General features: G+C 37.5%; 1 protein-coding gene across 8 annotated transcripts; it reads left to right on the forward strand.

Moving 5' to 3' along the window:
• Positions 1-1,102: 1,102 nt before the first annotated feature.
• tcea3.S (transcription elongation factor A (SII), 3 S homeolog) lies at positions 1,103-27,472 on the forward strand. 8 transcript variants are annotated; one of them, XM_041583237.1, is made up of 27 exons: positions 1,108-1,650; positions 2,343-2,405; positions 2,555-2,660; positions 4,033-4,105; positions 4,240-4,284; positions 5,504-5,572; positions 7,070-7,123; positions 7,724-7,777; positions 8,909-8,962; positions 9,789-9,842; positions 10,638-10,691; positions 10,964-11,017; positions 11,283-11,336; positions 11,602-11,655; positions 14,283-14,336; positions 15,847-15,918; positions 16,000-16,077; positions 17,988-18,116; positions 18,198-18,275; positions 20,292-20,363; positions 20,445-20,522; positions 20,605-20,741; positions 21,356-21,412; positions 21,843-21,997; positions 23,424-23,570; positions 25,994-26,065; positions 27,216-27,472. In XM_041583237.1, the coding sequence occupies exons 1-27, from the start codon at positions 1,582-1,584 to the stop codon at positions 27,222-27,224; spliced, it is 1,995 nt and encodes a 664-aa protein (XP_041439171.1). In that variant the 5' UTR covers positions 1,108-1,581; the 3' UTR covers positions 27,225-27,472.
• Positions 27,473-27,759: the final 287 nt, after the last annotated feature.

Consider the following 27,759-nt stretch of genomic DNA (forward strand, 5'->3'; position numbering starts at 1 on the left):
GGAGTCATTGAGATCTGAAATTTAGCAGCAGGTGATGGGCCACATGTTGAAGGCGTTGATCAAAACAGAGTTTTGCTTAGGAGTCGAAAACAGCATACATGGCATGAATTTACATAGCACAAAATAAGGAAATTGTATAATATGATATAGGAAGCAAAAAAAAAGAAGTTGCTGAAATTTCATTAACTATGGGTTACTAGACCCAACAAAATGTTGACTTTTATAAAAGAGACCCACTGGGACTCTACAAGTGCAATTGTGCTCTCTACACTAGCAAACCCCTCTTGTCCAAATACAGTATAAGCACAGGATAAGTTAATACAACTGGTTCTGCCATCTCAGGTGGTGAGAGGCCTAGGCAGAACCCCGACAGCTCCTTACAAATGATAGTCATGCTTGTTTTAGGTTTCTTAATAAACAAAAATGTGCCAATTGCAAAATACCAACAGAAAATACAATAGATATGTGAGCACTCCAGTGAATGAGGGTTTTATTTACTAACACTAGGCAGCTACCCATGGCAACCAATCAAATATCTGCTTTCAGAATGGTTGCCCACTAGAGTGTATTGGAAATACCAACTGCCTAATTGATGTGTATTTGAAATGAAATGGCTTTGGAACTTCTGGGAAACAGATGAATGTTTATTTTTAATTGGAACATATCTCAATCAGGAATCCTGTAGTGGGAATTAGTGATGTGTGTGCTGGCTCGATACCCACGGATTTATCTATGGGTCGGGCGGGTTCGGGTCAACCTTGCTGCCCCATTTGTGGGTCATGGGCAGGTTCGGGTTGAACTCTTCTGCCTGCTCTTCCTGCCTGCTTCCGACTTCCAGTTTTATAGGTGCACACCTGCCTGTCCCACTCCTTTTGTGATGTCATTAGCGGGAAGTGTCGGCGCAGGTCTATAAAAGGAAGGCAGAAGTCGGGTGCGGGCTCTGATCAGGGGTGTGCTGGTTCAGGTCAGGTGCGGATCGAGTTTTTCTCGATCACTAGGGGGCATAGTCTTACAGTATATTTGATTGTGGTTACAAAGTTATGTTTGCTCTTTGCTCATTAGTTAAATAATAATTTAGTCTGGTAGTTTGGTGTTTTCTCAGTTTTTAAATGTTTATGGAATTCATTGCATCACAAAACCTACACGTGTTTAGTGCTGGTTGCGAGCTTGGTACTATGTATATGTGTTTTAACGTGTCTGCTGTGTGTACAGTATAAAGTTTCTACTTCATGTGTCCAGCTGTCACTACCACCCCTCCTCCTCCTGTGTCAAGCTCAAAGTCCTTGGGACTATTTATAATTTGGGACACACCTCCTGTCTTACAACAAGCCAAGAAAAGTCTGTATATACTTAGTCCTGGTATATACACACAGTTTGGGCATTTATCTCATTAATGTATAAACACAGCACTGTATACACAAAAGCATACAGGTACTGAAGCACACAGACAAAGTTTATATAAAAAAAACACACACACACCGCATTTAGTAGGCACTCAGCCACACCCACTCCACCCACAGTCAACAAACAAAAACAAATCACATATATACATTTACATATTTCTCTACTCCTCATGAGGAAATGGGTTTGGAAGAGGAGCTTCTGAAGATTGGAAGAAGGCTGGAAAGGAGATTCAGCGAGGGAAACACAGTGAGTAGATGGGAGTTGGTGGGTGGGAGTTCCAAAAACAATAACTTAGAGCATGTGTGGACATTGAGGGTGGACAAGGAGAGAAAACAATAACAAAAGTACCAGAGTAGTAATAAGAAAAATCAAGTTGGTGAAGTGCAATTAGAAAGTTCCGTGTTTGTGCAAAGAGGACACATAATGGAGTCTGACAGCTCTGGGTTATTTATGAAGTGTAGCAACGGCGGAGGGAAAACTGGCAACTGGATACAGTAAGGCATGGGGGAAAGTACTGTGAAAACGCAGTATATCTGTTATGCATACGACTGTGAAACTTTGATAAAGATGACGTTATTTTGTACTTTTGCTATATCAGTGTCAGTATTGACAAAATTAATTTGTGTCTTTACACTTTTCTCAATGCTCTCTGACTACTGAGCGTTCTGACGCAGTCCGCGCACGATCGTGCATGCGCATGATCGCCCACGCGCTCTCTCGTTTGCGCACGATCGCGCACGCGCGTCCTGTCAAGTGCCTGTGTGTATTGATGCAGGCAATTAATATATATACTACATGCAACTCAAATGAGCAGACTGGCTGGGTGCATTGTTAATGACTAGCACCAATTCATACAACATAAGCATTAAGCTTTATTTATTTAGTTTTCTTTACTTGTTTTTCCTGACACCCTCCATTATGCACTGATTTTTCTTCAGGACCGTATTCTGGAATTGCTAAAGGAGCTGCAGGCAATTGAAGTCAATGTTACTCTCTTGAGGGTAAGGCTAACACCGTCTACCACTGTACATGCTAGCACAACCCGTTATTTATTAGAGCTCAGATGTGAATGACATACTGCTCATGGACCAGAGAGGGTTATTGTTTACTGAAGATATGTGAACTATTGTCTCCGCCATTCAACTTACAGAGCACAAGAGTTGGTGTGACTGTAAATAAAATTAAGAAGAAGAGTGATGAGCGAAAGGTCATAGAGCTTGCCACAGCCATCATCAAGGACTGGAAGAAAATATTTGGTAAAATTGTATAATATGACACTGTAATGTATTTAGATAATGTTCTTTTTTTATCTCCTAGTATGGAAACAAGTGCTGATAACAAGTCCACTCACCCATTGCCCTTACAGCATTTTTCCTTTTCCCTTCTTTTTGTTGTTATGCAATCTTCAGACATTTCGGGTTCAAGCAACAATTAATGGTTCACTGTTTGGTCACGTACTCCCTTATTTTAAGGTTACATACAGTTAGGTTCATAAATATTTGGACAGAGAACTTTTTTTTCTAATTTTGGCTCTGTTCATTACCACAATGAATTTTAAATCAAATAACTCAGATGCAGTTGAACTGCAGACTTTCAGCTTTAATTCAGTGGGTTGAACAAAAAGATTGCATAAAAATGTGAGGAACTAAAGCCTTTTTTTAATACAATAATTTCATTTCGGGGGGCTCAAAAGTAATTGGACAATTGACTCAAAGGCTATTTCATGGGCAGGTGTGGGCAATTCCTTCGTTATGTCATTATCAATGAAGCCCTGGAGTTGATTTGAGGGGGGGGGATGCGTGTATGTAGAAGATTTTGCTGTGAACAGAAAACATGCTTTCAAAGGAGCTCTCCATGCATGTGAAACAAGCCATCCTTAAGCTGAAAAAACAGCAAAACCCATCCGAGAAATTGCTACAATATTAGGAGTGGCAAAATCTACATTTTGGTACATCCTGAGAATATTCTTGAATGGCCAAGTCAGTCACCCGATCTGAACCCAATTGAGCATGCCTTTCACTTCTTGAAGACTAAACTTCGGACAGAAAGGTCCACAAACAGCAACTGAAAGCCGCTGCAGTAAAGGCCTGGCATTAAAAAGGAGGAAACCCAGAATCTGGTGATGTCCATGAGTTCAAGACTTTAGGCTGTCATTGCCAGCAAAGGGTTTTCAACCAAGTATTAGAAATTCAAATTTTATTTTCAGTTTTTTAATTTATCCAATTACTTTTCAGCCCCTGAAATGAAGTGATTGTGTTAAAAAAAGGCTTTAGTTCCTCACATTTTTATGCAATCTTAAAACGGAATTAAAGCTGAAATTCTGCAGTTCAACTGCATCTGAATTGTTTCATTTAAAACTCCTCTTGGTAATGTACAGAACCAAAATTCGAAAAAAACAATTGCCTCTGTCCAAATATCTATGGAGCTAAATGTATATAAAGATAAATATAATACTATATAATAAACATTGTCATCAGTCATCCTAATTCCACTAATATCTAGGATAACAAATTGTATTCACCCTCAGATCTCACCCATATCGGATGCTTCTGACTGGGCTGATGGGATTCTTTAGACAAACATTCAAACCATATCCCACTCTAAAATTGTATGTCTTTTCCAACCCAGAATCTTCTTACAAAGACAAAGGCACCAAAGCAACTTCAGATGTGGTTAAACCAACCCAGTCAGGTCCTGCCAGGTGAGTGATGCATTCAATTTGCACCATCTTCTATACTTTATTCCCTCCTACCCTTGCAAATCAAATCATCTTACTTCTCTTCATCACTTTCAGTTAGCTTTTCAATTTCTCTTTTTTTAAACTCTCTTTTGCAGGATTTCGTCTCCTACATCCAAAAATCTACATGTAGAAAGACCCAGGTATCTTTTTAAATTTTATGTATTGTCATCCTTACTTACTAAATGGCAAATTTTTGATGGGGAATCAGTTGTAGGAAGTTTTTAATGCCCGATTTTAAATTAAATTATGGCTTAGTAGATGTCTCTCTGCGTTTTCTGGAGGTACATAAAGTACATGCTTGCAAAACTAATTGTATATCCCTTGCACACCTCCATATAATGTATAGTATTTTAGCTTTCTTCCCTATACAAAGTGTATAGAAACATTTTCTTTTACCTGATGACAGTGCACACATTCTGTGCCACAGGATGCTGGAGCCACTAAATAAGGAGTGTTTGTTTGCACCATAGAAAGGGAATGTCCAGGACCTAGATTTTTATCACCACAAATCACCTGTCCTCCCCCCCCCCGATACAAACCAGGGCAGCAAACAGAAAACTCAAGCCAGTGAGGTACAGTATTTATCAAACCCCTGTTGCATACTGTATAGTCTAAAATAGTATTTAGAGGAATTAAATGTTGATATATATATATATATCTCGATATACTATAGTTGGTAGTTTGCACAAGTGCAGCCTTTACTTTCATTTTCTAAATTATAGTACACTGCGGTAGGCTGTCCTACAATTCTCACATTGGCTTTTTAAACTTTGCATTTCTTTGTGGCTCAGTAAAATTATTAGTCCCTTTTTTCAAACACCATGCCACCTATAGCTTAAGCCTTAATGATCCAGACAGGGTTCTGAAGAGGTGAACTAGCCAGAAGGGATTTATAAGTGGGAATTACAATAGCTCTGCAGTTTTGAGTCTTGTGTTAGCAGTAGAGTTAAATGGATTGTAGGAAGGGACAGACATGTCTGATTGCAGAGGATGGCTATTAAGAACCTTTGGAAGTGATAGGGAAACTGCGGAAATTAATTACTGCCAGAAGATCAGCAAAAATAATTGTGAAAAACTTGAAAACATGAAATCCATAAGAATGTAGTTGCAAGTTGAGTATGGCGGGTGTTGCCCCATATTTATGAATAATAAATGAATAAACTCGCACTTTTTATGATTTAATGGACACAGACCTTTTAAATTGATTTTATTTGTGTTTACCCCCTGTGAGTTTTGGATTTCTAACTAACTGTGAAGTAAAGCTTACATTAAATGTGTACCACAAATGTTTTAGATTTATGTTAATTACATTTTTATCTACAAATGTCACTGATGCTATATTTTTTTTATTTCCTACAGTCAGTGCCCTGCAAGTTATAAACCATCACACACTCAGCAAGATATCCCGAAGGAGCCCAAATTAAAAAGGTAGATGAGGGGTTATGTGTAGTAGAGGTACAGGGTTCATGCACAAATATACTGCCTAATGCTGCTGAAATCAAGGATGTTAGCTTATCCTGCTTTCTGTATTAAAATGTACTAAATGTACTAATTTGTCATAGCCCAGTAATACATCGCCTAACATAGCACCAATACTGTGTGTTATTAAAGGGCAATCTTTTTTTATACCTACTACCAGAGTGGACAGTACAAAAATGATTTGTATAAAACACACACTTGCCTCACTACCTGCACAACTCAAATGTGTCAATTATACTCATGTGCAGACATATATAGATCTCTGTATATTATGTATCCTCTACATAATATACACAGACTTTGTTCATTTGCACAATGTCCTGTTTTTTAATTCAGTATATTCTTTGGTGGATTTCTTGAATTTCTCTTGGTTTTTGGTAAGTAAATCATAGCAACCAATTCTAGAGGTAGAGGGAGAACACTCAAAGTAAATATTGCATTTTTGCTATAGAAATACACCATAGTAATACAGGTATGGGACATGTTATCCTGAATTCTCAGAACCTGGGGTTTTCCAGATAAGGGGTCTTTCAGTAATTTTGATCTCCAAACTTAAAGTCTCCAAAAATATAAAAATTAAGAACGAATGAAATCTCAAAAAATAGTTTTTCATTCAGTAAGTATTAATTATATCTTAGTTGGAATCTAGTACAAGGTAATGTTGTATTATTACATTTCTGAAAATTTTAATTATTTGATTAAAATGGAGTCTATTGGAAATGGCCATTCAATAATTTGGAGCTTTCTGGATAACTGGTTTCCAGATCCCATACCTGTATATGTCTCTGTTACTATATAACACCAATAATTTGTTAGCGGAAACAGCAAAATGAGAACACCTTTAGCCATACCTTGAACTAAGGATAGCGCAACTTGTTTATATGGGGGGGGGTGCATTTAAAAAAAAAAAAAAAAATACTGAATTATGTAATCAGTTTCTGCTCCCATCCTGGCTTACTAGTTTTGGAAAGGGCAAGCAGGTTCAGAACTAGTGGCTGCTGCCAGAAGATGGGGGCACAAGAGATATTTTCCTTGGGTATAAGTACCTGGCATTGCTTATAGCAGACATAATATATTGGTATTCATATGGTGCAGGGCTGTAACTGTACTGAAACAGAAAGTGGCTGGATTTGGCTTGTAGGCTAAAAATGTAAAGTAATTATTTTTATTTAAAATGTTTTATAATTTGTATTTTTAGATATATTTTAACTGCCATAGTTGTTATGATGTTTGCTTATTGAGCAGTTTTAGATCATTACAACAGTTAATAAGTACATTTACTTTGCATTCTCTCTGAGAAGGTATTCTGATTCAGTTTTCAAAAAATAGAGAAGTCCAGTTGCTTTAGCCTTAATTCTACTAGATACTTTATATCATGACCTGGATTAATGAACATTTTCATAGATTAAAATTCACAAGGTTCAAATCTCTGTCCTTCTTTTACAGGAGTTACTCTGAAGATGTTCAGCCTTCCATCCAGACTGAGAAGAAAAAGGAGAGGTGAGATGTGTTCAAAAATGTTTAAGACAGAAAAATAAATAATTAATTTTTAGTTTGCTAAATCTGATCTTGCATTAGCAGTAGATTCCAGCGGATCTTTTATTGTGACAGCAACACCATGCGTTTGTATACATAAAAGAACAAAACTGTTTTAAATCAGCTTCTGCTAGCTGCTATGCTTGTTAGTACTGTGAGTATATTGGGTTCTAGTTTAGTCTGGCAGCTCTATTTTTGAGGAACTGACAGCTTATATTTCTAGGCCAGTCGCAACCAGCCAAACTGAGGCAATGATGAATAAATAACCTGGAATGCCCAGTTACCACCAGTGACTTGGTACTCCAAGGAGCAAGATCAGTCTCTAATCCATGAGCCAAAGTAATGGCATTCTCATGGAATATCCTAGTTTATTAGAAACCGCAAATAATTTGTAAGGACAAAACAAATATATGTTGTTTTGTCCAGTGTTCTTGGTAATGTTGGAGGTACAATGAGGGTGATGCAGAAAACTTGATACCTGTTGAATTTATCATGGAGCTGTTTAGTTTGGTTGAGAGAAGGAATTGCATGTCTAATGATGTGATGTTGCTTTTTCTCCTGCAGGAGTCACTCTCCCACCATCCAGCCCTCTTTGCAGGTTGTAAAGAAGCCAGAAAGGTTTGCAATGATAGAAATCTTTATAGCGATGAGAGGGTTGTGTTGACTTCATTTGTCTGTTTTGTCTTTGTTAACAGAATCAGGGTAGAAGAGGGGTATATTTACTAAAATGTTCAATCAGATATTTAAATGTTCATTATTCATTGCCATATATTACATGGGGGTGAAAATGTGTCATACAGAAGACTGAAAATATATTCTGTTGTTATGATGAAAGTCTGTTCTACAACATGCAGTCCATGTGGCATACCCCAGAGAAATCAATGCAAACTATTTTTAGCCTGCTATAATCACCTATAAGTTACTCGTGTTATTAAAATAATAACAATAATAATCATCATCGTCATTTTATGCACATTTTAATATACGAGAAAGCTCATGTGTACTCTTCAGAAAAGCAGGAAAACTCAATAGTATTCTCATCAGTAGCCATAATGTGCTCAAAACAGGTGAAGTATTTTTTTACCATAAATGTCTTGTTTCAGTATTTGAGATATTTGAGGACATAGTATAAAATTTTAGGTGCATTAAGATGTATGATCAGTTTGTTACAGAAGTAAAAGGTTCATTGCAGTGATTTAACTGGCTAAATGGTGTTTACAACACAAAAAATAACACTGCCATATCCCAATATTTTTAGAGAGCCCATACACAGCAGCTGAACAGTAGTATTAAGTATGTGTTTCAGAATGCTTCTATTTTCTAGATCAGGGAGTCAAAAACTAATGTAATCATACAGTGAAGTATGGCATCTTACAATACTTGTAAGTTCTACTCTGATATAAATTTCTTCAAATATAGGTGAGTATGTGGCCCCAAAGCACTGTTATTCCAAGGTTCTGTTCAGTAATCATCTTGCTCTGACATTTACTTCCACTAGTTTTACTGCACATGGGTGACCAAAGCTAGCTGCTGCTTGGTTGCTAATGGTTACTGCAGTAGTGCATAGTGATTTAAAATTCCCTGCAATAACTCGTCCAGTCATTCCGTGTATTGCATTGGTGTTTTATGTTAGAAAGCAAGAAAATACAACCAGAGAATGCAGTGAAGTTGCTATGTGTTTATTCAGAGGGAAGGGCAGGATGCATGCAATCCTATGTAAGGACACAATTTTCTGCTTTTCAATTCCAGAAGGCACTCTACCAATGATAAATCATTCTTACATGCCACAAAGAAACCAGAAAGGTAAGGAATTTTTGTAAAACATGGTCCTACATCTAACTATATATGATATACAGTATATATATATAACTACCATCAAGTAAGATCCGCACTCACAGGTCTTAAAAAATGAAAAATTTTATTCTTAAAAGGAGGACTATATGTATAGAGAGAGAGAGAGAGAATTAGTTGTACATGTATGCCAAACGTGTTTGAAAGATTTTTCTTGAGTATGATCTATCAAACTCTTCCTTCTTTTGACATAGCATACTAACCCAATGTTGAAAATGAAATATATGATTGTGTATGGATCCTATGAGAGTGCTTTGTGTCTATTTTCTACTTACATGTTCTTTATCTTTCCTCCTGCCCTAAATAACCAATTCTCCAAAGTTTTCTTCCAGCAATAAACTGCAAGAGTATTTTTGAAAATCTGATATTATGAGGTCCATAGTAAATGTATTTCCTTTCATTTCAAGCTTCAGTGTGAATTTGATCTGAGACGCTACCAAATTAGAGCCTGTAGCAAAACTCCCAACATCATCATCAGGAGAAAGCTACAGGAGAAATACATTACTAATGCACAGTATCTCTTCAACATTGGTCCATGTTAGGGGAAGACAGAAACATTTTTTAGTGAGCAGTTGAGTAGTGGTTTCTTAACTGTGGGGCTCTACCCCTAGAGGACTGTTATGAATGAAGAGATCCTGACTGACTGAACATAAAAAAAACCCAAAAGCTAGGACTTCTCAGACATATGTACCATGAGAGAAGATTGTTAACTAAGTAAAGATTTCAGCATACTTTGTTACAGCAGGGAAGTTGCAACACAGTTGTTTTTTTGTTGCAGAGTTCACTCTACTGATGTCCAGTCCTCCGATCATACTACAAAGAAACCAGAAAGGTGAGATATTTGAGTAGAGAGGGGGGACTGCATAGCCAACCATTCACAATGCATTTCCATAAGTCTCCCTACTTAAAGGTGGATGTTGTCAGGAATAAATTGCTTTATTGTTTATCTGTGCTAGGCTAGTTAACTGTTGTTTTGTTAATGTAACCTTTTTCGGACTAGGCTTGTCAGCAGAGTGTGGGTGCAGTGATTTTAGCTTGTTAGCACTGCAGTGAATTGGGGAAATATATCCCCTACATGGATTTTTTTTATCACTTACTATTTCCCAGAAACTTATTTGGCAGTATTTATGTATTTCATGAACTGATGAAATATGCTGAGGCTTAAATGAAGCTGGAGAAAGTTCAAAGACATGAGCTTGGCAAATCCAGGCAGGTTTCCTAGACGACCACAGCAAAAACGTAACTGCTAAGAACAGCGAATGTGTTGATTTAGTTTGTTTCTACAGTAAGGGCACAGTGCGTGGGCTGTTTGTTGATACAGTATTGTTTCTCATTCACCAGCTCCTTAAACTGCAATTAATATGGAGTACTAGTCATTGAAGAAGGTCTTCTTCCTCTAGTTGGATAATTCACTGATGATTTAGTTTATTAGCACCATGACGACAGGGCAATGGCACCCTTTTAGAATCATGGCATATTGTAGATTCAAAGGCAAGTTTATATCCGTTTTGTAAATTTGTAACATTTTATTGTAATATGTGGGTGGATTAAGGGACTAAGACTATAAGTGGCTTGGGGTCCCAACAGTTCCAATGTTAAGATACAATGGTATGTTGCTCTGTTGTAGGAGTCACTCTACTGATGTTCAGTCCTCTTTACACACTGCAAAAAAAACAGAAAGGTGAGACGTTTGTGTTTATTTGCACTATTTTCTCTTTCTGTCTATAAGTATTAATATATCTACATATACAGTATGTGTGTGAGTTTGTATGGATCCATTCGTTGGCCTGGGAGCATTTTGGTGCTAAAATTTGCTTAGTGTCCCTGCACCTAGCCCAATGCAGTGGCTCTGGTTGCAGGCACATGGTTGCAGGCTTGGGGGCCCAACAGTCCATTTGGTTTTATCCTTACTTTTTCAGTGTTAAGATACAATGGTATGTTGCTCTGTTGTAGGGGTCACTCTACTGATGTTCAGTCCTCTTTACACACTGCAAAGAAACCAGAAAGGTGAGAAGTTTGTGTTTATTTGCACTATTTTCTCTTTCTGTCTGTAAGTATTAATATATCTACATATACTTGTGTGAGTTTGTATGGATCCATTCGTTGGCCTAGGTGCAGTTTGATGACAAAATTTGCTCCATGTCCCTGCAAGTGGGCCAATGCAGTGGTTCTGGTTGCAGACACATGGTTGCAGGCTTGGGCCTAAATGTCCCTTTGGTTTCTTCCTTATTTTTCCAATATTAAGATAAAATGGTATGTTGCTCTGTTGCAGGAGTCACTCTACTGATGTTCAGTCCTCTTTACTCACTGCAAAGAAACCAGAAAGGTGAGAAGTTTGTGTTTATTTGCACTATTTTCTCTTTCTGTCTGTAAGTATTAATATATCTACATATACGTGTGTGAGTTTGTATGGATCCATTCGTTGGCCTAGGTGCAGTTTGGTGACAAAATTTGCTCCATGTCCCTGCACCTGGCCTAATGTAATGGTTCTGGTTGCAGGCATATGGTTGCAGGCTTAGGGACTCAACAGCCCGTTTGGTTTCTTCCTTATTTTTTCAATATTAAGACAGTGGTATGTTGCTTTGTTGTAGGAGTCACTCTACTGATGGTCAGTCCACTTTACATACTGCAAAGAAACCAGAAAGGTGAGGTTTGTTCAATTTGCACTATTTTCTCCCTCTATATCTACTTATTAATCTATTTATCTATCATCTATCTATCTATCTATCTATCTATCTATCTATCTATCTATCTATCTATGTGTGTGAGTTTGTATGGATGCCTGGGTGCAAACAATAACAGATTTCATTATGGATATGCGTTTTGCTGCCAGAATCTGCTACGTGTGGCTGCACCTGGGCCAAAGCAATTGCTCTGGTTGCAGGCACATCAAAAAGCTTTTAGGACCATAAGGCGGATTGCATTCATCCTCAGGCTGAGAATCCGCCACACGTGGCACTAGCTTAAAGGAACAGTTCAGTGTAAAAATAAAAACAGGGTAAATAGATTGTATGTGCAAAATATAAAATGTTTCCAATATAGTTAGTTAGCCAAAAATGTAATGTATAAAGGCTTGAGTGACTGGATGTAACAGAACAGAACACTACTTCCTGCTTTTAATCTCTCTAACTCTGAGTTAGTCAGTGACTTGAACGGGGGGCAACATGGGACATAACTGCTCAGTGAGTTTGCAATTGATCCTTAGCATTCAGATCAGATTCAAAAGCAACAATTATGACCCATGTGCCCCCCCCTTTACACTTCAATATTAGAAAAATAGTCACAAATAGAAAATAAAAAATAACTGGAAAAAAAAATCTTTATTTCTGGTGAACAATCTGAAACCAACTGAACTGAAAAAAGTGTTTGAAGGTGAACAACCCCTTTAACTCCAGTCTCTTCTTGCTTGTCTGTTGTCCCTAACTAGTGTTGTGTATAATATTATAGATATATATCGGTATAGTGGTGTAAAATATAGATTCCGCAATTTACCACAGCCAGGTAAATGAATACAACCAAAGTTCCCAGAGATGAAACAATTTATTGAGATTATCCAGCCCAGAGACAGCAAATTATAAATAGGTCTTTATTATAAAAAATTTATAAAAAATTGTATAGGGAGCAGCATCCTCCCTGACGTTCAAATCCGAGATGACATGCCCTATAAACCCTTTCTCTGTGTAAGAACTGCCTAAGTTATACAGTTACAGTCTCACTGACCAAAATAAGAATGTGTTCTGATTGGCTAATTAACAAGTTAATCAAGTATCAAAATCTTTCTTGTAATTTCCTTAGATGTTGTTTTGCCAATAACAACTGTACAAACAGTTCTACTTTGGAATGTACTTTTTTTTGATTAGAATACAGGAATAGGTGATCATTCATTCATACATAGGCCCCATACATATCACTACACATGGATGTCCCAACAATACCTTAAATTAAACCTCTCCAAAAGAGAACATGCAACACCTATAATATCCCAGAAGTTTCTGCCACAGTTAAAAGCTTGACAGCTTGGGGTTTATCATTATTTCTGCACTGTCCTTCACTCCACATTTTCATTCACATATAAACCATGTCACTTTCACTTAAAGGAATTGTTCAGTGTAAAAATAAAAACTGGGTAAATAGATAGGCTGTGCAATATAAAAAATGTTTCTAATATAGTCAGTAAGCCAAAAATGTAATGTATAAAGGCTGAAGTGATTTGATGTATAACATGTCAGTCAGAACACTACTTCCTGCTTTTCAGCTCTCTTGGTTTACACTGACTGGTTGCCCTGGCTACCAGACAGTAACCAATCAGAGACTTGAGGGGGGGGGCCACATGGGTCATTTCTGTTGCTTTTGAATCTGAGCTGAATGCTGAATATCAATTACAAACTCACTGAACAGAAATGTACCATGTGGCCCCCCTTCAAGTCGCTGACTAACTCAGAGTTATAGAGCTGAAAAGCAGGAAGTTGGATTCTGGCTGTTTTATTAGACATCTGTTCACTCCAGCCTGTATACATTACATTTTTGGCTAACTAACTATATAAGAAACATTTTTTATTTTGCACAGCTTATCTATTTACCCAGTTTTTATTTTCACACTGAACTATTCCTTTAAGACATACTTCCCAAATATGATTGTTTATTACCCAAAGTGCCACCAGAATTCTAATTCTTACCAACACTTTTTACGCTTCTCTAGTGACTTACTCTTCTACTTCTCTCTCTCTCTCTCAATACCTCCTCCCATACAAGACTTTGCAAAGGCTTCCCACTTTTTATGCAATTCCCTCCCTGGTTCTGTCCAACCTTCTCCCACTCTTTCTGTCTTCTTTTCTCTTATAACATATTTCTTTAATTAAGCTTCACCTTTTAAAATTTCACCTTTTAAAATTGATTGTTAGCTCTTTTGGGCAGCAATCTATTTACCTCTTGTATTAGTTATTGTAACTAATGTTCAATGTATTGCACTTATTGAACTAAGATTTTTGTTATTAATTGATCTAAACAGGGCATTTTCCTGATTAAAAGAATAGGCAAAACATATGTTCAACACAAGCCCTATTCATTGCACTCATGTTGACCAAGGGAATATACTGTCCCTGTAAAATATATTGTGTGGATTATATACAGGATGAGGGAGAAAATTATTTGTTGTATTTGCTAAGTTCAAATCCAGCATTCTATCTTTATAAACATGAAGTGAGTTAAACTTTTGTGCTGGTTTAGCTTTAATATTCTGAGTATACTATGCTGTGTTTTTTTTCCCTGGCAGAAATCACCCTACCAATGCCCAAACCACTGTTGAGATTCCAAAGAAGCCAGAGAGGTGAGATGTGTGTGAACAAATGGGGAATTTCCTTAGATATAACAAAAATAAAGGAAAATCAAAATCTGCTAGAATGTGAAAGGTCTCTTATACTTCACTGACATACTATATTTCTCTCAGCTTACTGCATCTCCAGATAAATGCACCTTCAGATAAATGCACATTTATGACCTAGTTATGTTTATTACTTACATTCAAGTGGTTGGGAAAGTCCATCAGAAAAACAGTATATATATATATATATATATATATATATATATATCTTTATAAAGTGACATTGGGCAGCACTCAACGGGAATACTTGTAAGAAAATCAAGATTTATTGAAAAAAATCCAACGTTTCGAACACCAACTGTGCTCTTTCTCAAGGATAACTGTATATATATATATATATATATATATATATATATATATATATATATATATATACACATATACAATGTATATAGTGTAAATCTCTCTGCATTATAAGTCAGTAATGCAGTAATGTAGGCCTAATTGGCCTGCCCATATTTTAACCTGTACAAATTTCAAATTCTGCTTTCTTCAACTACTGTGACCTTCAAGCAATCACCATTTGTTTTGCAGCAAGTAGTAATCAATGTCCTTCATCACACTAAGTAATACATTGAATTAGACCTTAATTGCATTAAACCACATGAAATTGACAAAATGACCTTTTATCAAACTGACATATTTTTTTACACATTTGTGGCTCTGTTCGTCAAAATATAAAAGGACAAATTCACACATTGTAGGAAGTTAAAAAAACAAACAGGTGCATTTACCCATGTTATTTTTTTAGTCAACAGTGCACACTTGCCAAATTCCAGAGGTAAAAAAGTTTGCATCTATCTCTCTTCTTATTTGTAGTGCAGTGAGAGTATGCATCTGACACGTAGGCTGTAGATGATTTTTGTGTTTGGGGAGGGTTTGTTATGACTCCTTTATAATATCCCAGGGTCCATTCAGCATATAATGCCCAAGAAATTATGGCAGGATAAATGCAATGGCAATTTCATACAAAATACATCACACAACACCTTGCAGAATATATCCTGTATCTCTACTGCAACTCTCTAAAAACCCACAGGCAGGTTAAATGGCTTCTCATAAAATGAAACCTAGTGAGTGTGAACGTGATTTACAGTGGATAATTTAGATAAGGCTTAAATAAGTGCTCTTCCAGGGCCAAAGATTAAGAGGTCCCAGAGTCAGGGGTGAGGGGTGTTGGGGATTGTGTGGGCCAGGGGGTGGAGCTAGTATGGGTTGGAGCAGTGTCGGGGTAGGTGAGGAACGGGACCATGCAGGGCCGGAACTAGGGGTATGCACCTGTCTATGGTGCAATGATGTGGAGTGCTGGGCAGGTACCTCTTTTGCCTACCACTAGTCAGGACTCTCTTGCCCCACTACTGCTTTGTTGTAAGTATTGGTGGTGGTTATTTAATTCCAGACAAACTGCAAGGGTCTCAACACATTATCAAAACATTGAATTTTCCCTCTGTCCTAGGAGACACTCTCTCAGCTCCCCACTCCAATCTTCTGCATCTTGTAAAAGTCCCACTAACACCAAAGAGGAGAGGTAAAAATACTGGCTTTTAAAGTTAGTGGTTATATGTTTATTTTCCAACAATACTCATTCTACCTTTGTCTTATGCAACAGAAAATTCTCTGCTGGCTCCCCAGTTCAACCTACTCGGAATGGATCCACAAAACTATTTAGTGATGCTGAAAAACAAGGGTAATGCTAATGAATGAATAATGGAGAGATTTAGAATGATGTAGAATTCTGTTATTTATTGTGTGCTGTGCTTTCATTGCAGAGCTAGTGGGGTGCAGATGGGATCACCTGTAGACATCCATTCCCCATCATCCTGTTTGTTAGGGCCTTGCTACTTGACTGGTGATCAAATCAAATTAAACCGAATTGCAAATGTTTCAAAACTACATGTGAACACTAGTCAACTCTGTTCCTTGTCAATCAAATTTGAGTTGGCGGGATCAATTCCAATAAAGGCGTACCACAGGCGTTTTGTAACTTTCGGTATTAATGGCTGATTTAATCCTTTAGAGACACACCACCATTACAGAGACTTATAGTAGAACATTAAAAAATGAAACTAGCTGCACAGTGACTCCAGTTCTCAGTAGTTTACACAGTTCCCAATGATAATATTATTAAACACAGTAGAAGGATTCCCAGGCTAATTGGTCCTTTTTTGATACTTACCACCCTAATACTCTTCCTTCACAGGAACTTTTTTTTATCATAGCTCCCTAAAGGTCCCTCGCTCACAGAAGAGGTACCATTGTGGTACCAATTCCTTCCTTACTCCTTGGCAGTGCCTCAGCTTGTGACCTACCCCTATCTTTCACCACCTACAGTAGGTGCCGCAAATGTGGCCAACCACAAGCTTACCTAACAATCTGGCTCACTTGGAACCTCTCTAAGGTTGTTGACCTCAGGCTTTCTGACATCAGTCACTCTTACCTTATTTATATCAATTAAAATGTAAGTGGCCCAGTGCTCTACCCCTTATATAGACTACCTAGGGAAATCACCTGTTTAGTGACACAGAGGAGAACCTGCTCTAAAACTTCCTCAAGGGGATCCCATGCCTTACAATGCCATAATAACAACTAATCAACATAAAATATAATTATCAATTTATAATCTAACCGTACATGTTCCACTAGTGTAACATAGCTATATCCTTCTTGCTAACAATGTGCCATTCACTGTATTTATTTTTAAAGTAGTTGACTAATTTAGCTTAATTGGGAATCACCCACTTGCGCATTCCCCTCTCTACCATAACAGCCCACTACCCTGCACCTTGTAATCTGTAAAACAGGCAGCGCTGGCAGATCCAGGAGTGCAATGGCAAGGACATGGATCATGTGGACTAAACATAACTGCAATATAAAAATGCTTGATCTCTTTGGTAATTCTGTGACTACTACCATGTGGAGTTTCCAAGCATAGGGCCCTTCATCACCATTAAATTTGATTTAAGCCCCATGTTTCCCATAGTGCAATATGAGAAGCAGTGACTGATAATAGAGGCAGTCAAACGCTTCATGTGATATAGGCTTAAAATGCATATAAAAATCTAAATCAACACATTATTTAGGGTGTGTAAAGGGGCTCAGTTACATTATGTCCTGAGGTCCCCAAGTCCATAGTTTAATTCTGACCTGGGAACTTTCTGCAGTGAACTTGTAAATTCTCCCCACGTCTAAGAGGACACCCTATTCAGACACTGCAACTCTCTAAAAACCTACAGGCAGTTTAAATGTCTTCTCATAAAACGAAACCTAGCGGGTGTGAATGTGATTTACAGTGGATAATTAACATAAGGCCTAAATAAATTCTCTTCCAGGGCTAAAGATTAAGAGGGCCCAGAGTCAGTGGTGAGGGGTGGTGGGGATTGTGTGGGCCAGGTGGTGGAGCTAGTATGGGTTGGAGCAGTGTCAGGGTAGGTGAGTAACAGCCAGGGCCAGAACTAGGGGTAAGTAGATGAGGCACCTGTCTGTGGTGCAATGATGTGGGGTGGTGGGCAGGTACCTCATTTGCCTACCACTAGTCAGGACTCTCTTGCCCCCACTACTGCTTTGTTGTAAGTATTTGTGGTGGTTATTTAATTCCAGACAAACTGCAAAGGTCTCAACGCAATATCAACACATTGAATTTTCCCTCTGTCCTAGGAGACACTCTCTCAGCTCCCCACTCCAATCTTCTGCATCTTGTAAGAGTCCCACTAACACCAAAGAGGAGAGGTAAAAATACTGGCTTTTAAAGTTAGTGGTTATATGTTTATTTTCCAACAATACTCATTCTGCCTTTGTCTCATGCAACAGAAAATTCTCTGTTGGCTCCCCAGTTCAACCTACTCGGAATGGATCCACAAAACCATTTAGTGATGCTGAAAAACAAAGGTAATGCTATTAAATGAATAATGGAGAGATTAACAGTGGTGTAAAATTATGTTATTTATTGTGTGCTGTGCTATTTATTGTGTGCTGTGCTTTCATTGCAGAGCTAGTGGGGGGCAGATGGGATCACCTATATACTGTACATCCATTCCCCATCATCCTGTTTGTTAGGGCCTTGCTACTTGACTGGTGATCAAATCAAATTAAACCAAATTGCATATGTTTAAAAACTAAATGTGAACACTAGGCAACTCTGTTCCTTGTCAATCAAATTTGAGTTGGCCGGATCAATTCCATTAAAGGTGTACCACAGGCATTTTGTAACTTTCGGTATTAATGGCTGATTTAATCCTTTAGAGACACACCACCATTACAGGGAATGGCAGACTTATAGTAGAACATTAAAAAATGGAATTAACTGCACAGTGACTCCAGTTCTCAGTAGTTTACACAGTTCCCAATGATAATATTATTTAACACAGTAGACGGATTCTCAGGCTAAATGGTCCTCTTTTGATACTTACCACCCTAATACTCTTCCTTCACAGGATCTTTTTTTTATCATAGCTCCCTAAAGGTCCCTCGCTCACAGATGAGGTACCATCGTGGTACCAATTCCTTCCTTACTCCTTCACATTGCCTCAGCTAGTGACCTACCCCTATCTTTCACCACCTACAGTAGGTGCCTCAAATCTGGCCAACCACAAGCTTTTCTAACAATATTTCTCACTTGGAACCTCTCTAAGGTTTCTGACATCAGTCACTCTTACCTTATTTATATCAACCAAATGTAAGTGGCCCAGTGCTCTACCCCTTATATAGACTACCTAGGGAAATCCCCTGTTGAGTGACACAGAGGAGAACCTGCTCTAAAACTTCCTCAAGGGGATCCCATGCCTTACAGTGTCATAATAACAACTAATCAACATAAAATATAATTATCAATTTATATCTAACCTTACATTTTCCACTAGTGTAACATAGCTATATCCTTCTTGCTAACGATGTGCCATACACTGTATTTTTTTTAAAGTAGTTGACTAATTTAGCTTAATTGGGAATCACCCAGTTGTGGATTCCCCTCTCTACCATAACAGCCCACTATCCTGCACCTTGTAATCTGTAAAACAGGCAGCGCTGGCAGATCCAGGAGTGCAATGGCAAGGACATGGATAATGTGACTAAAATAACTGCAATGTATAAAATGCTTGGTCCGCATCTCTTTGGTAATTCTGTGACTACTACCATGAGGAGTTTCCTCCATCACTATTAAATTTGATTTAAGCCCCATGTTTCCCATAGTGCAATATGAGAAGCAGTGACTGATAATAGTGAGAGTCAAAATGATTCATGTGATATAGGTTTAAAATGCATAAATAAAATCCAAATTAACACAGCATTATTTAGAGTGTGTAAAAAATTACAAATAAGGAGAAATTATGGGGGCTCAGTGCTTAGCACTTACAGTTTGTCCTGAGGTCCCCAGGTCCATAGTTCAATTCTGATCTGGGAAATATCTGCAGTGAACTTGTAAATTCTCCCCATGTCTGTGTGGACACCCTATTCAGACACACTGCAACTCTTTAAAAACCTACAGGCAGTTTAAATGGCTTCTCATAAAATGGAACCTGGTGAATGTGATTTACAGTGGATAATTTACATAAGGCTTAAATAAATGCTCTTCCAGGGCCAAAGATTAAGATGGTCCCGAGTCAGTGGTGAGGGGTTTTGGGGATTGTGTGGGCCGGAGGGTGGAGCTAGTATGGGTTAGAGCAGTGTCAGGGTAGGTGAGGAAACAGGACCAGCCAGGGCCGGAACTAGGGGTAGGCAGACGAGGCCCCTGTCTGTGGTGCAATGATGTGGAGTGCTGGGCAGGTACCTCTTTTGCCTAACCCTAGTCAAGACTCTCTTGCCCCCACTACTGCTTTGTTGTAAGTATTTGTGGTGGTTATTTAATTCCAGACAAACTGCAAGGGTCTCAACACAATATCAAAACATTGAATTTTCCCTCTGTCTTAGGAGACACTCTCTCAGCTCCCCTCTCCAATCTTCTGCATCTTGTAAGAGTCCCACTAACACCAAAGAGGAGAGGTAAAAATACTGGCTTTTAAAGTTAGTGGTTATATGTTTATTTTCCAACAATACTCATTCTGCCTTTGTCTTATGCAACAGAAAATTCTCTGCTGGCTCCCCACTTCAACCTACTCGGAATGGATCCACAAAACCATTTAGTGATGCTGAAAAACAAGGGTAATGCTAATGATTGAATAATGGAGAGATTTAGAGTGATGTAGAATTCTGTTATTTATTGTGTGCTGTGCTTTCATTGCAGAGCTAGTGGGGGGCAGATGGGATCACCTGTAGACATCCATTCCCCATCATCCTGTTTGTTAGGGCCTTGCTACTTGACTGGTGATTCAGTAAGGGACAAATGCGTGGAAATGGTGGCCTCAGCTCTGAAGACCGATGGTGAGATGGAGCATATACCATATGCAGGGGATACACAAAAAGAAAACATTAAAGGGGTTTTTTTTTACCTTGAATGAACTTTTAGTATAATGTAGAGAGTGATATTCTATGACAATTTGCAATTGGTTATCATTTTCTATTATTTGGGGATTTTGAGTTATTTAACTTTTATTTAGCAGCTCTTCAGTTTGCAATTTCAGCAGTCTGGCTGCATACATTGATTTGAAAATGAGACTAGAATAATAGAGAGGCCTGAATAGAAAGATCAGTAATAAAAATTAGCAATAACAATCATTTTGTAGCCTTACAGACCATTTGTTTTTTTAGATGGGGCCAGTGGCCCCCATTTGAAAGCTGTAAAGAGTCAGAAGAAAAAGACAAATAACTCAAAAAATATTTAAAAAAATGAAAGCCAATTGAAAAGATGCTAGCAACTGGACATTATCTAACATACTAAAGGTTACCTCGGGGTGAACCACCCCTTTAAAAGAATTAGGTTTTTTTTCATGTAGATTGAGTATAGAAACAGTAAAACTTAAATCTTAGAGGGGTCAAAATAGAAAACTGATTTTGCAATATACGACAAAGATTGTGAACTGATATCTCTTTTCTAGATGATTATAAACAGTTTGGAACAAATTGTGAAAGACTTGCATGGGAAATCGAGGAATATATCCTTTATGTACAGCATTGTGCACCAGTGTCTCCCTGCAGTCCTGGTGGTTTCTTATCTTTCTTCTGTTTTTGGCCTTCAAGGATAGGGATTAGAAAGAAACTATATTCAGTATAGTACAATCTGTTTTTAATTCTATACATATAGCATGTGGACCTCAGAACTGTATCCTGTGTCTCGTAGCATTATTCTAGTCGATAACACTCAACAGTCAACACATAGTACACTAGAATATTGAATAAAGTTAAGCGTTTTTCTCTCTCTGTCAAAAAAACAAGTTCTGTACTAAATACCGGTACTTCTGTCAGACATAGTACATAGCCTACAGCACATCTGTTTTGTTCAGACGTTTCTTATCCTTGTTTAAAGTTTTACGTGAGAGGCAAATAACTTCTTTCTGTCTGGGTCACTATCCCTAACTTTCTCACGTATATACAGCGAAGTGAAAGTCACCGATATGAAGTACAGAAATAGGATCAGAAGTCGAATAAGCAATCTCAAGGATCCGAAGAATCCCAATCTGAGAAAGAACGTTCTTTGTGGAGTGGTGACACCACAGAGCATTGCTACAATGACAGCAGAGGTGACAGGCTTTACAAACTTCCTTGTAGCAAAAATGACAGATTATAGAGAGCGACTGCTTTTAGGTAATGACTTATAGGGGGGAATTCACAAAAGGAGTGCTATTGAGAAAAAATAAAAGTGGAGATAAAAATGGCAGATTTCTCACCAAATTCACAAACCTCTATCTCCACTTTTGTGAATTTGTCTTTTAAACAGACAGTTTTCAGATTTTGGGGGGGGATTTACAAAAGTGGTGATACTGAGGCAAAATAAAAGTGGATATAAAAATGTTGGGTTTCCCACCAAATTCACAAACCTCTATCTCCACTTTTGTGAATTTGTCTGTTAAACAGACACTTACTAAACTTGTCAGTCAGCCATCAAATTGGAATTTCTGGGGAAGGTGATTTATTTTACCTAGGAAAATTATAAATTTTTTCGGGATAATCTGGGATTTCTAAATCTGCCTACATGTTTGTGTTATTCTACTTCTGTAAAAGGAAATAAGGATCTAAATATTAAAAAAGACTATTTTGCATAATATAGGGATTTGTATCAGAAATATGTTTTATCTTAGGTCAAGTGTCTGCTGCTAAAACTAAAAAATTGGCTAGGATGCTTTACTTTACCTTTAGTTAATATATTCACTGAAATTGCTAATATTGCCTCATTCATTAAGATAAATCTAGTAAAATAATGCAAGTGTGATTAAAAAACTTTTACATATCAAATTATAGAAAACACTCTTTTGTTTTTATTTAAACAGTGTTTTATTTGTTTTGTTAATGAGGCTTTTACACCTATAGGGTTAGACAGAAACTTGTGCTCTGACTATAAAATGCTAATTCCTATTAATATGGTAATAACTCCCCAATGGGGCATCTACAAGAGGTGTGAAATAAAGATTGGCTGAACCAAAACAGAGCAAGTTATCTTAGAATTGGTCTGACACATGGGGGGAATGTCGGGAGAAAATGTTGTTTAAAATGTTGTTTTTGCACCATATTTATTTAATTTGAAAGACAAATTTATAAAATTGTCTGTAAACTGTCTTTCTTTCACTAAAAAAGGAAAAGTGGCGGTTGAGTCGGAATTTAGGCAGATTTTTGTTTTTTTGAATATGGAGAAAATATTTTACACCAGTTTACCATCACTTTTACTCCAAAAATGGGCTATCTCCACTTTTGTGAATTCCACCCTTAGCGTTTAGGGAGCCAACATAAAAGCTCTTATGTTACATCCCCATGAAATACACATTACGGAACATACCTGAACGCTAACTTCGGTCAATTATAAGAGATATATAGATTATTTAAGAGAAACAGATAATCTACTATTCTGTATGGAAAAAGATACACCAGTCCCCTGAGGAGGTTGTCTGTGTGTACTAATGTGTGTACAAGTATTCACAGTAGATTACACTTTTCCCTTTCAATATGTGGCAGGAGATGGCAAGTGATGAGCTGCGGGAGCTTAGGAACACTATGACACAAGAAGCCATCAGAGAGCACCAGATGGCGAAAACTGGAGGTACTCAGACAGATCTACTACAGTGCGAAAAGTGCAAAAAGAAGAATTGCTCCTACAACCAGGTGTGTACTATTGGCTGTGTTTACATGTGGGATACGAAATGGTGGTGAGTGTAGCTTCAACCAGGTGTGCTTGAAGAAATTGAAAGGCGGCACTCCGGATAAAAAAAATTATGGTTTATTGCAACAGGTCAAAAACCAACATCACCTCACTATTGCTACAACCAGGTTTTCTATATGTGTGGCCATGTGTGTGCCACTGATTATGTGTACTGTATATGTGTGGTACTGAATGACAATGTGTGATGGTAAGTGCAACTGCACCCGAACCCAGAGCAGAGAAAAGTATCACACTGTAGGGAAAGACTGATCCTGGAGATGGAGCGAAGAATCCAATGCCGCGGTTAGTGGCCGATACCACTCTGGTCACGTGGTTAATCCAGTATAGACATGAAAGCACACTTGCAGCCTGCAGTCACGGCATGATTCATGAAAACGGATGTATATATTTAAAACGTCCAATTAATTGAGACATCAAGTTAAAATCAAATGTGAACACACACACAGATGAAGCAAGCAAGGGGGAGCATGGCTCGATGTGTTTCGTGACTGTGCAAGTCACTTCATCAGAAGCCAATGCGCCCTCTGCCAGTTACTTATTTAAATAGCCAAACCAATAAAATCATTAATTAAAGGCTATTAAACACAGTCAGAATGCTACAATGTAATAATGTATTCCCATGATAATATTTACAAGAGCCATAGCTCTAATATAGTTATAATCATGAACTGTGATGACCCGGCAGTGAGAGGTATAAAAAAAGAGAGATATTATATAATATAAATAACCTCTCACTGCCGGGTCATCACAGTTTGTGATTATAACATTATTAGCGCTATGGCTCTAGTAAATATTATTATTAGTATACATTATTACATTGTAACGTTCTGACTGTGTTTAATAACCTTTAATTAATGATTTTATTGGTGTGGCTATTTAAATAAGTAACTGGCAGAGGGCGCATTGGGTTCTGAAACGCGTCAAGCCATGCTCCCCCTGCTGGCTTCATCTGTGATGTGTCAATAAATTGGACGTTTTACATATATACATCCGTTATCATGAATCGTGCCGTGACAGCAGGCTGCAAATGTGCTTTCATGTCTATAAGTGTAACTGCAACCAAACTAATAACAGTGAGGGTTTCTTTCCCTACAACAGCAGTGAATGACATTTCTGTGTCTGTTTTAGAGCCTTGTGGCTTAGTGCAGCGGTTTATTTTAGAAATAAAAGTCCTGTTACTATATTTATCACAGAGGTATGATTCATATGTGATTTCTTAGCACGGGAAACACTAAATTATTAGTGTATATGCCAGTATACCTTGGAGAATGCTTGAAGTTGTAGCTCAATACCAAGTGCACAGCTTGAATACAAATAACTGGCATGTTCTTTTCTAATGCAAATGCTGTATGTTCACAATATACGTTGCTTATGAACTGGAGTATTTCCAGTGAATCAGATTACATGTAATTATTTTTTTGCATAAGCCTTTATAAAATTGCTCTGTACAACTATATTCCTGCTGCTTCCAGTTAATATTACTGTATGTAGGTTGCCCCTTTTTCTTTTTCTGTTCTCCTCCCTTTCTCCCTCAGCCTTTTCAATTTTGAAATAAAAAGCAAAGATGTGTCACTGTATCTAGGGCATTATTACTAATGAGCTCACCTGCTGCAGTACAGAAAGGAGTATGCTAGTGGTTAAAAGGATTTTCTTTTTTTTGGATGGACATTATCAGCAAGTGCTTGTATGTGTTCTGCTATACAATGAATTGTATTATTAATTTCTGGTAATCCAAATCCTTTCTGGTTTTGGAAGGAGGGCAGGACATGGAATGACCAGGCTAAATTTCCACTGAAATTTTAAGTTAGAGTATAATTGTGCTTGAATAAATGCAAATTAGCATTTTTTTGTCAATAAATATGAAAAAAGTGTAATTCAATATAAAAATGTCAAAATCATTTGAGTGAAATAATAGGAAGATTATCTAATGTTCTCACTAACAGGGGACTTTGAAAATCCCACTGCCTACTCCACTGTAAAACATAGGCCCCTGACTTTTATTCCAAAACTGGTTCTGACTCCACAAAGGTACTCAAAGCAGCAGCATAGACAAGAGACTGATTGGTGTAAGATTTGAATTGAATGATTATTTGTTGTCCTTTCCGAAATTGTTCAAATATTCCTTCATTAGTGAAAAATACAGTGTAAGCACATACTATGGTTATTTTTCATCAGAAACCAGTGCCCCTATGAAACCATTTTAAACACAGATTGAACATAAAAACTCCATGTAAATATATATTTTTGTATATATATATATATTTATAACAGATACTGTAGATATATAAATGGATTGATTGATCGATAGATAGATATAATGTATACAAATATATTAATATGTAAGTGTAAATCTATATGCTCTCAGGTGCAGACCAGAAGTGCTGATGAGCCCATGACAACATTTGTATTGTGTAATGAGTGTGGAAATCGCTGGAAGGTGAGATTATCTTTCCCTCTCTCCTGTTTCTATACTTTCTGCACCCTGCCACCTGTATTCCTTTAACCATTTGCCTGCTAATTGTTGCACATTTTGTGTGTGCTGAATGCAAATGCAGTAGAATTTGTGTTTCTTCTTGTGTTTCCGTGTTTCTTCTTTCATCTATCCCACACCATAAGACATCCGTTTTCTATTTTTTTCCACTTCCATTTCCACAAATGATTCTTTAGCTCGGACCACACAAAATCAAAGAAACAAAACAGTTTTATCCATTTAAAATTATACAGATGTAGAGAAAAACCTGCATTGGGGTAAAAAATAATGTAAATCTTTAAAAAAGAATAATTGTTTTCTCTTATACATCAATTTTAGAATTTTTTTTCCAGGGGAAAGGTTGCCCAGACTGCGGGCGGGTCTGCTTCATCTATAGTTGTTAGAAATCTCCCCTCTCCAGTCGCTCTCCTATTTTCCACTGTGCATGAAGTGTGGGTGTGTGGGTTTAGTAGTGGGGGGGAATGCTGTGTGTATTTGTGGGGAGGAGGCGACACAGTTTAGTTATGCCACTGTCCATCATGCCATCTACATGACACTGCATATGTGTTCGCTTTTACTAACACAGGGAGGTAACCTACACATGATTAATCAACAAATAGCTTTACACATTGTAGGTATGGAATCCCTTATCTGAAAACCTTTTATACAGAAAGCTCAGAATTTCAGGAAGGCCATCTCCCATACAGTCCATTTTAAGGAAATAATTCTAATTTAAAAAAAAAAAATCCCTTTCTCTATAATAAAAAAACAGTACCTTGTATTTGATGGTTACTAAGCTGCATGAATCCATATTTGTGGCAAACAAATCCTATTGGGTTTATTTAATGTTTAAGGGATTTTTAGCAGACCAAATGTACGGTAATTCAAATTATGGAAAGATAATATCCATACCTGTACTAATGCTAAAAAAAAATCTGGATTTGTTGCTATGGGGTTAGCGCACTGAGGCACATATAGCCAACATTAGCAATTTAGTGGGACCATTTTTAAAAAGTTTTACAAAAACTTACAAAAATTTAAGGAAAGTCACAAATGCTTGCCTTTGGTCACCCACATTGCTCTTCTCAGGCCTTTGATCACCCTCTTTCTCTTGCAGTTTTGCTGATGAATTTCCAGCTTCAGTACTACATGCAATGCTGTGTTGGACTGCCCTCCAAAGAGCAGCGTTATTCTGACTCCTATGTTTCATGTCCCTGTCTTCATTTTTTTTTTCTCTGTCTGTAAATTACATCTTTCTCAAGCTTTCTCCTCTCTTTCTTTCTCTTACTCCTTTTAAAGAAGTATTCTCATAAAACCATTATCAGAGTGCCAATGGTTCCAGCTCTGTCTAAGATTAAACATTTTAAATGGAAATTGTGCTTTTTGGTCTTTTATTTTCTCTTCTATGAGCTGTGATGTATGAACCAGACAGGATTAGAATTATCCATATATCTAGCCAACCATACTGTTTGCTAATTGGTCAGAAACAAACAGAAAATATTTAGATGGAAGGACAGATTGTACTGATCCAACCGTATGATCCACATGCCACATGATGGCAGCGCAGCTCTGGGGAGGACAATAGTAATTTACATAGTTAAGTTGGGTTAAAAAAAGACCAAAGTCCATGAAGTTCAACCCCTTCAAATGAAACCCAGCAT

This window comes from Xenopus laevis, chromosome 2S, assembly GCF_017654675.1.
Source record: "Xenopus laevis strain J_2021 chromosome 2S, Xenopus_laevis_v10.1, whole genome shotgun sequence".
NCBI lineage: Eukaryota > Metazoa > Chordata > Amphibia > Anura > Pipidae > Xenopus > Xenopus laevis.

Bases quoted from the DNA above. Each gene is read 5' to 3' on its own strand.
- tcea3.S (XM_041583237.1), top strand. From the start codon at position 1,582: ATGGGTTTGGAAGAGGAGCTTCTGAAGATTGGAAGAAGGCTGGAAAGG. The intron at 10,692-10,963 runs GTGAGACGTTTG...GCTCTGTTGTAG, and splicing joins ACTGCAAAAAAAACAGAAAG to GGGTCACTCTACTGATGTTC. The intron at 20,523-20,604 runs GTAATGCTAATG...CTTTCATTGCAG, and splicing joins AGTGATGCTGAAAAACAAGG to AGCTAGTGGGGGGCAGATGG.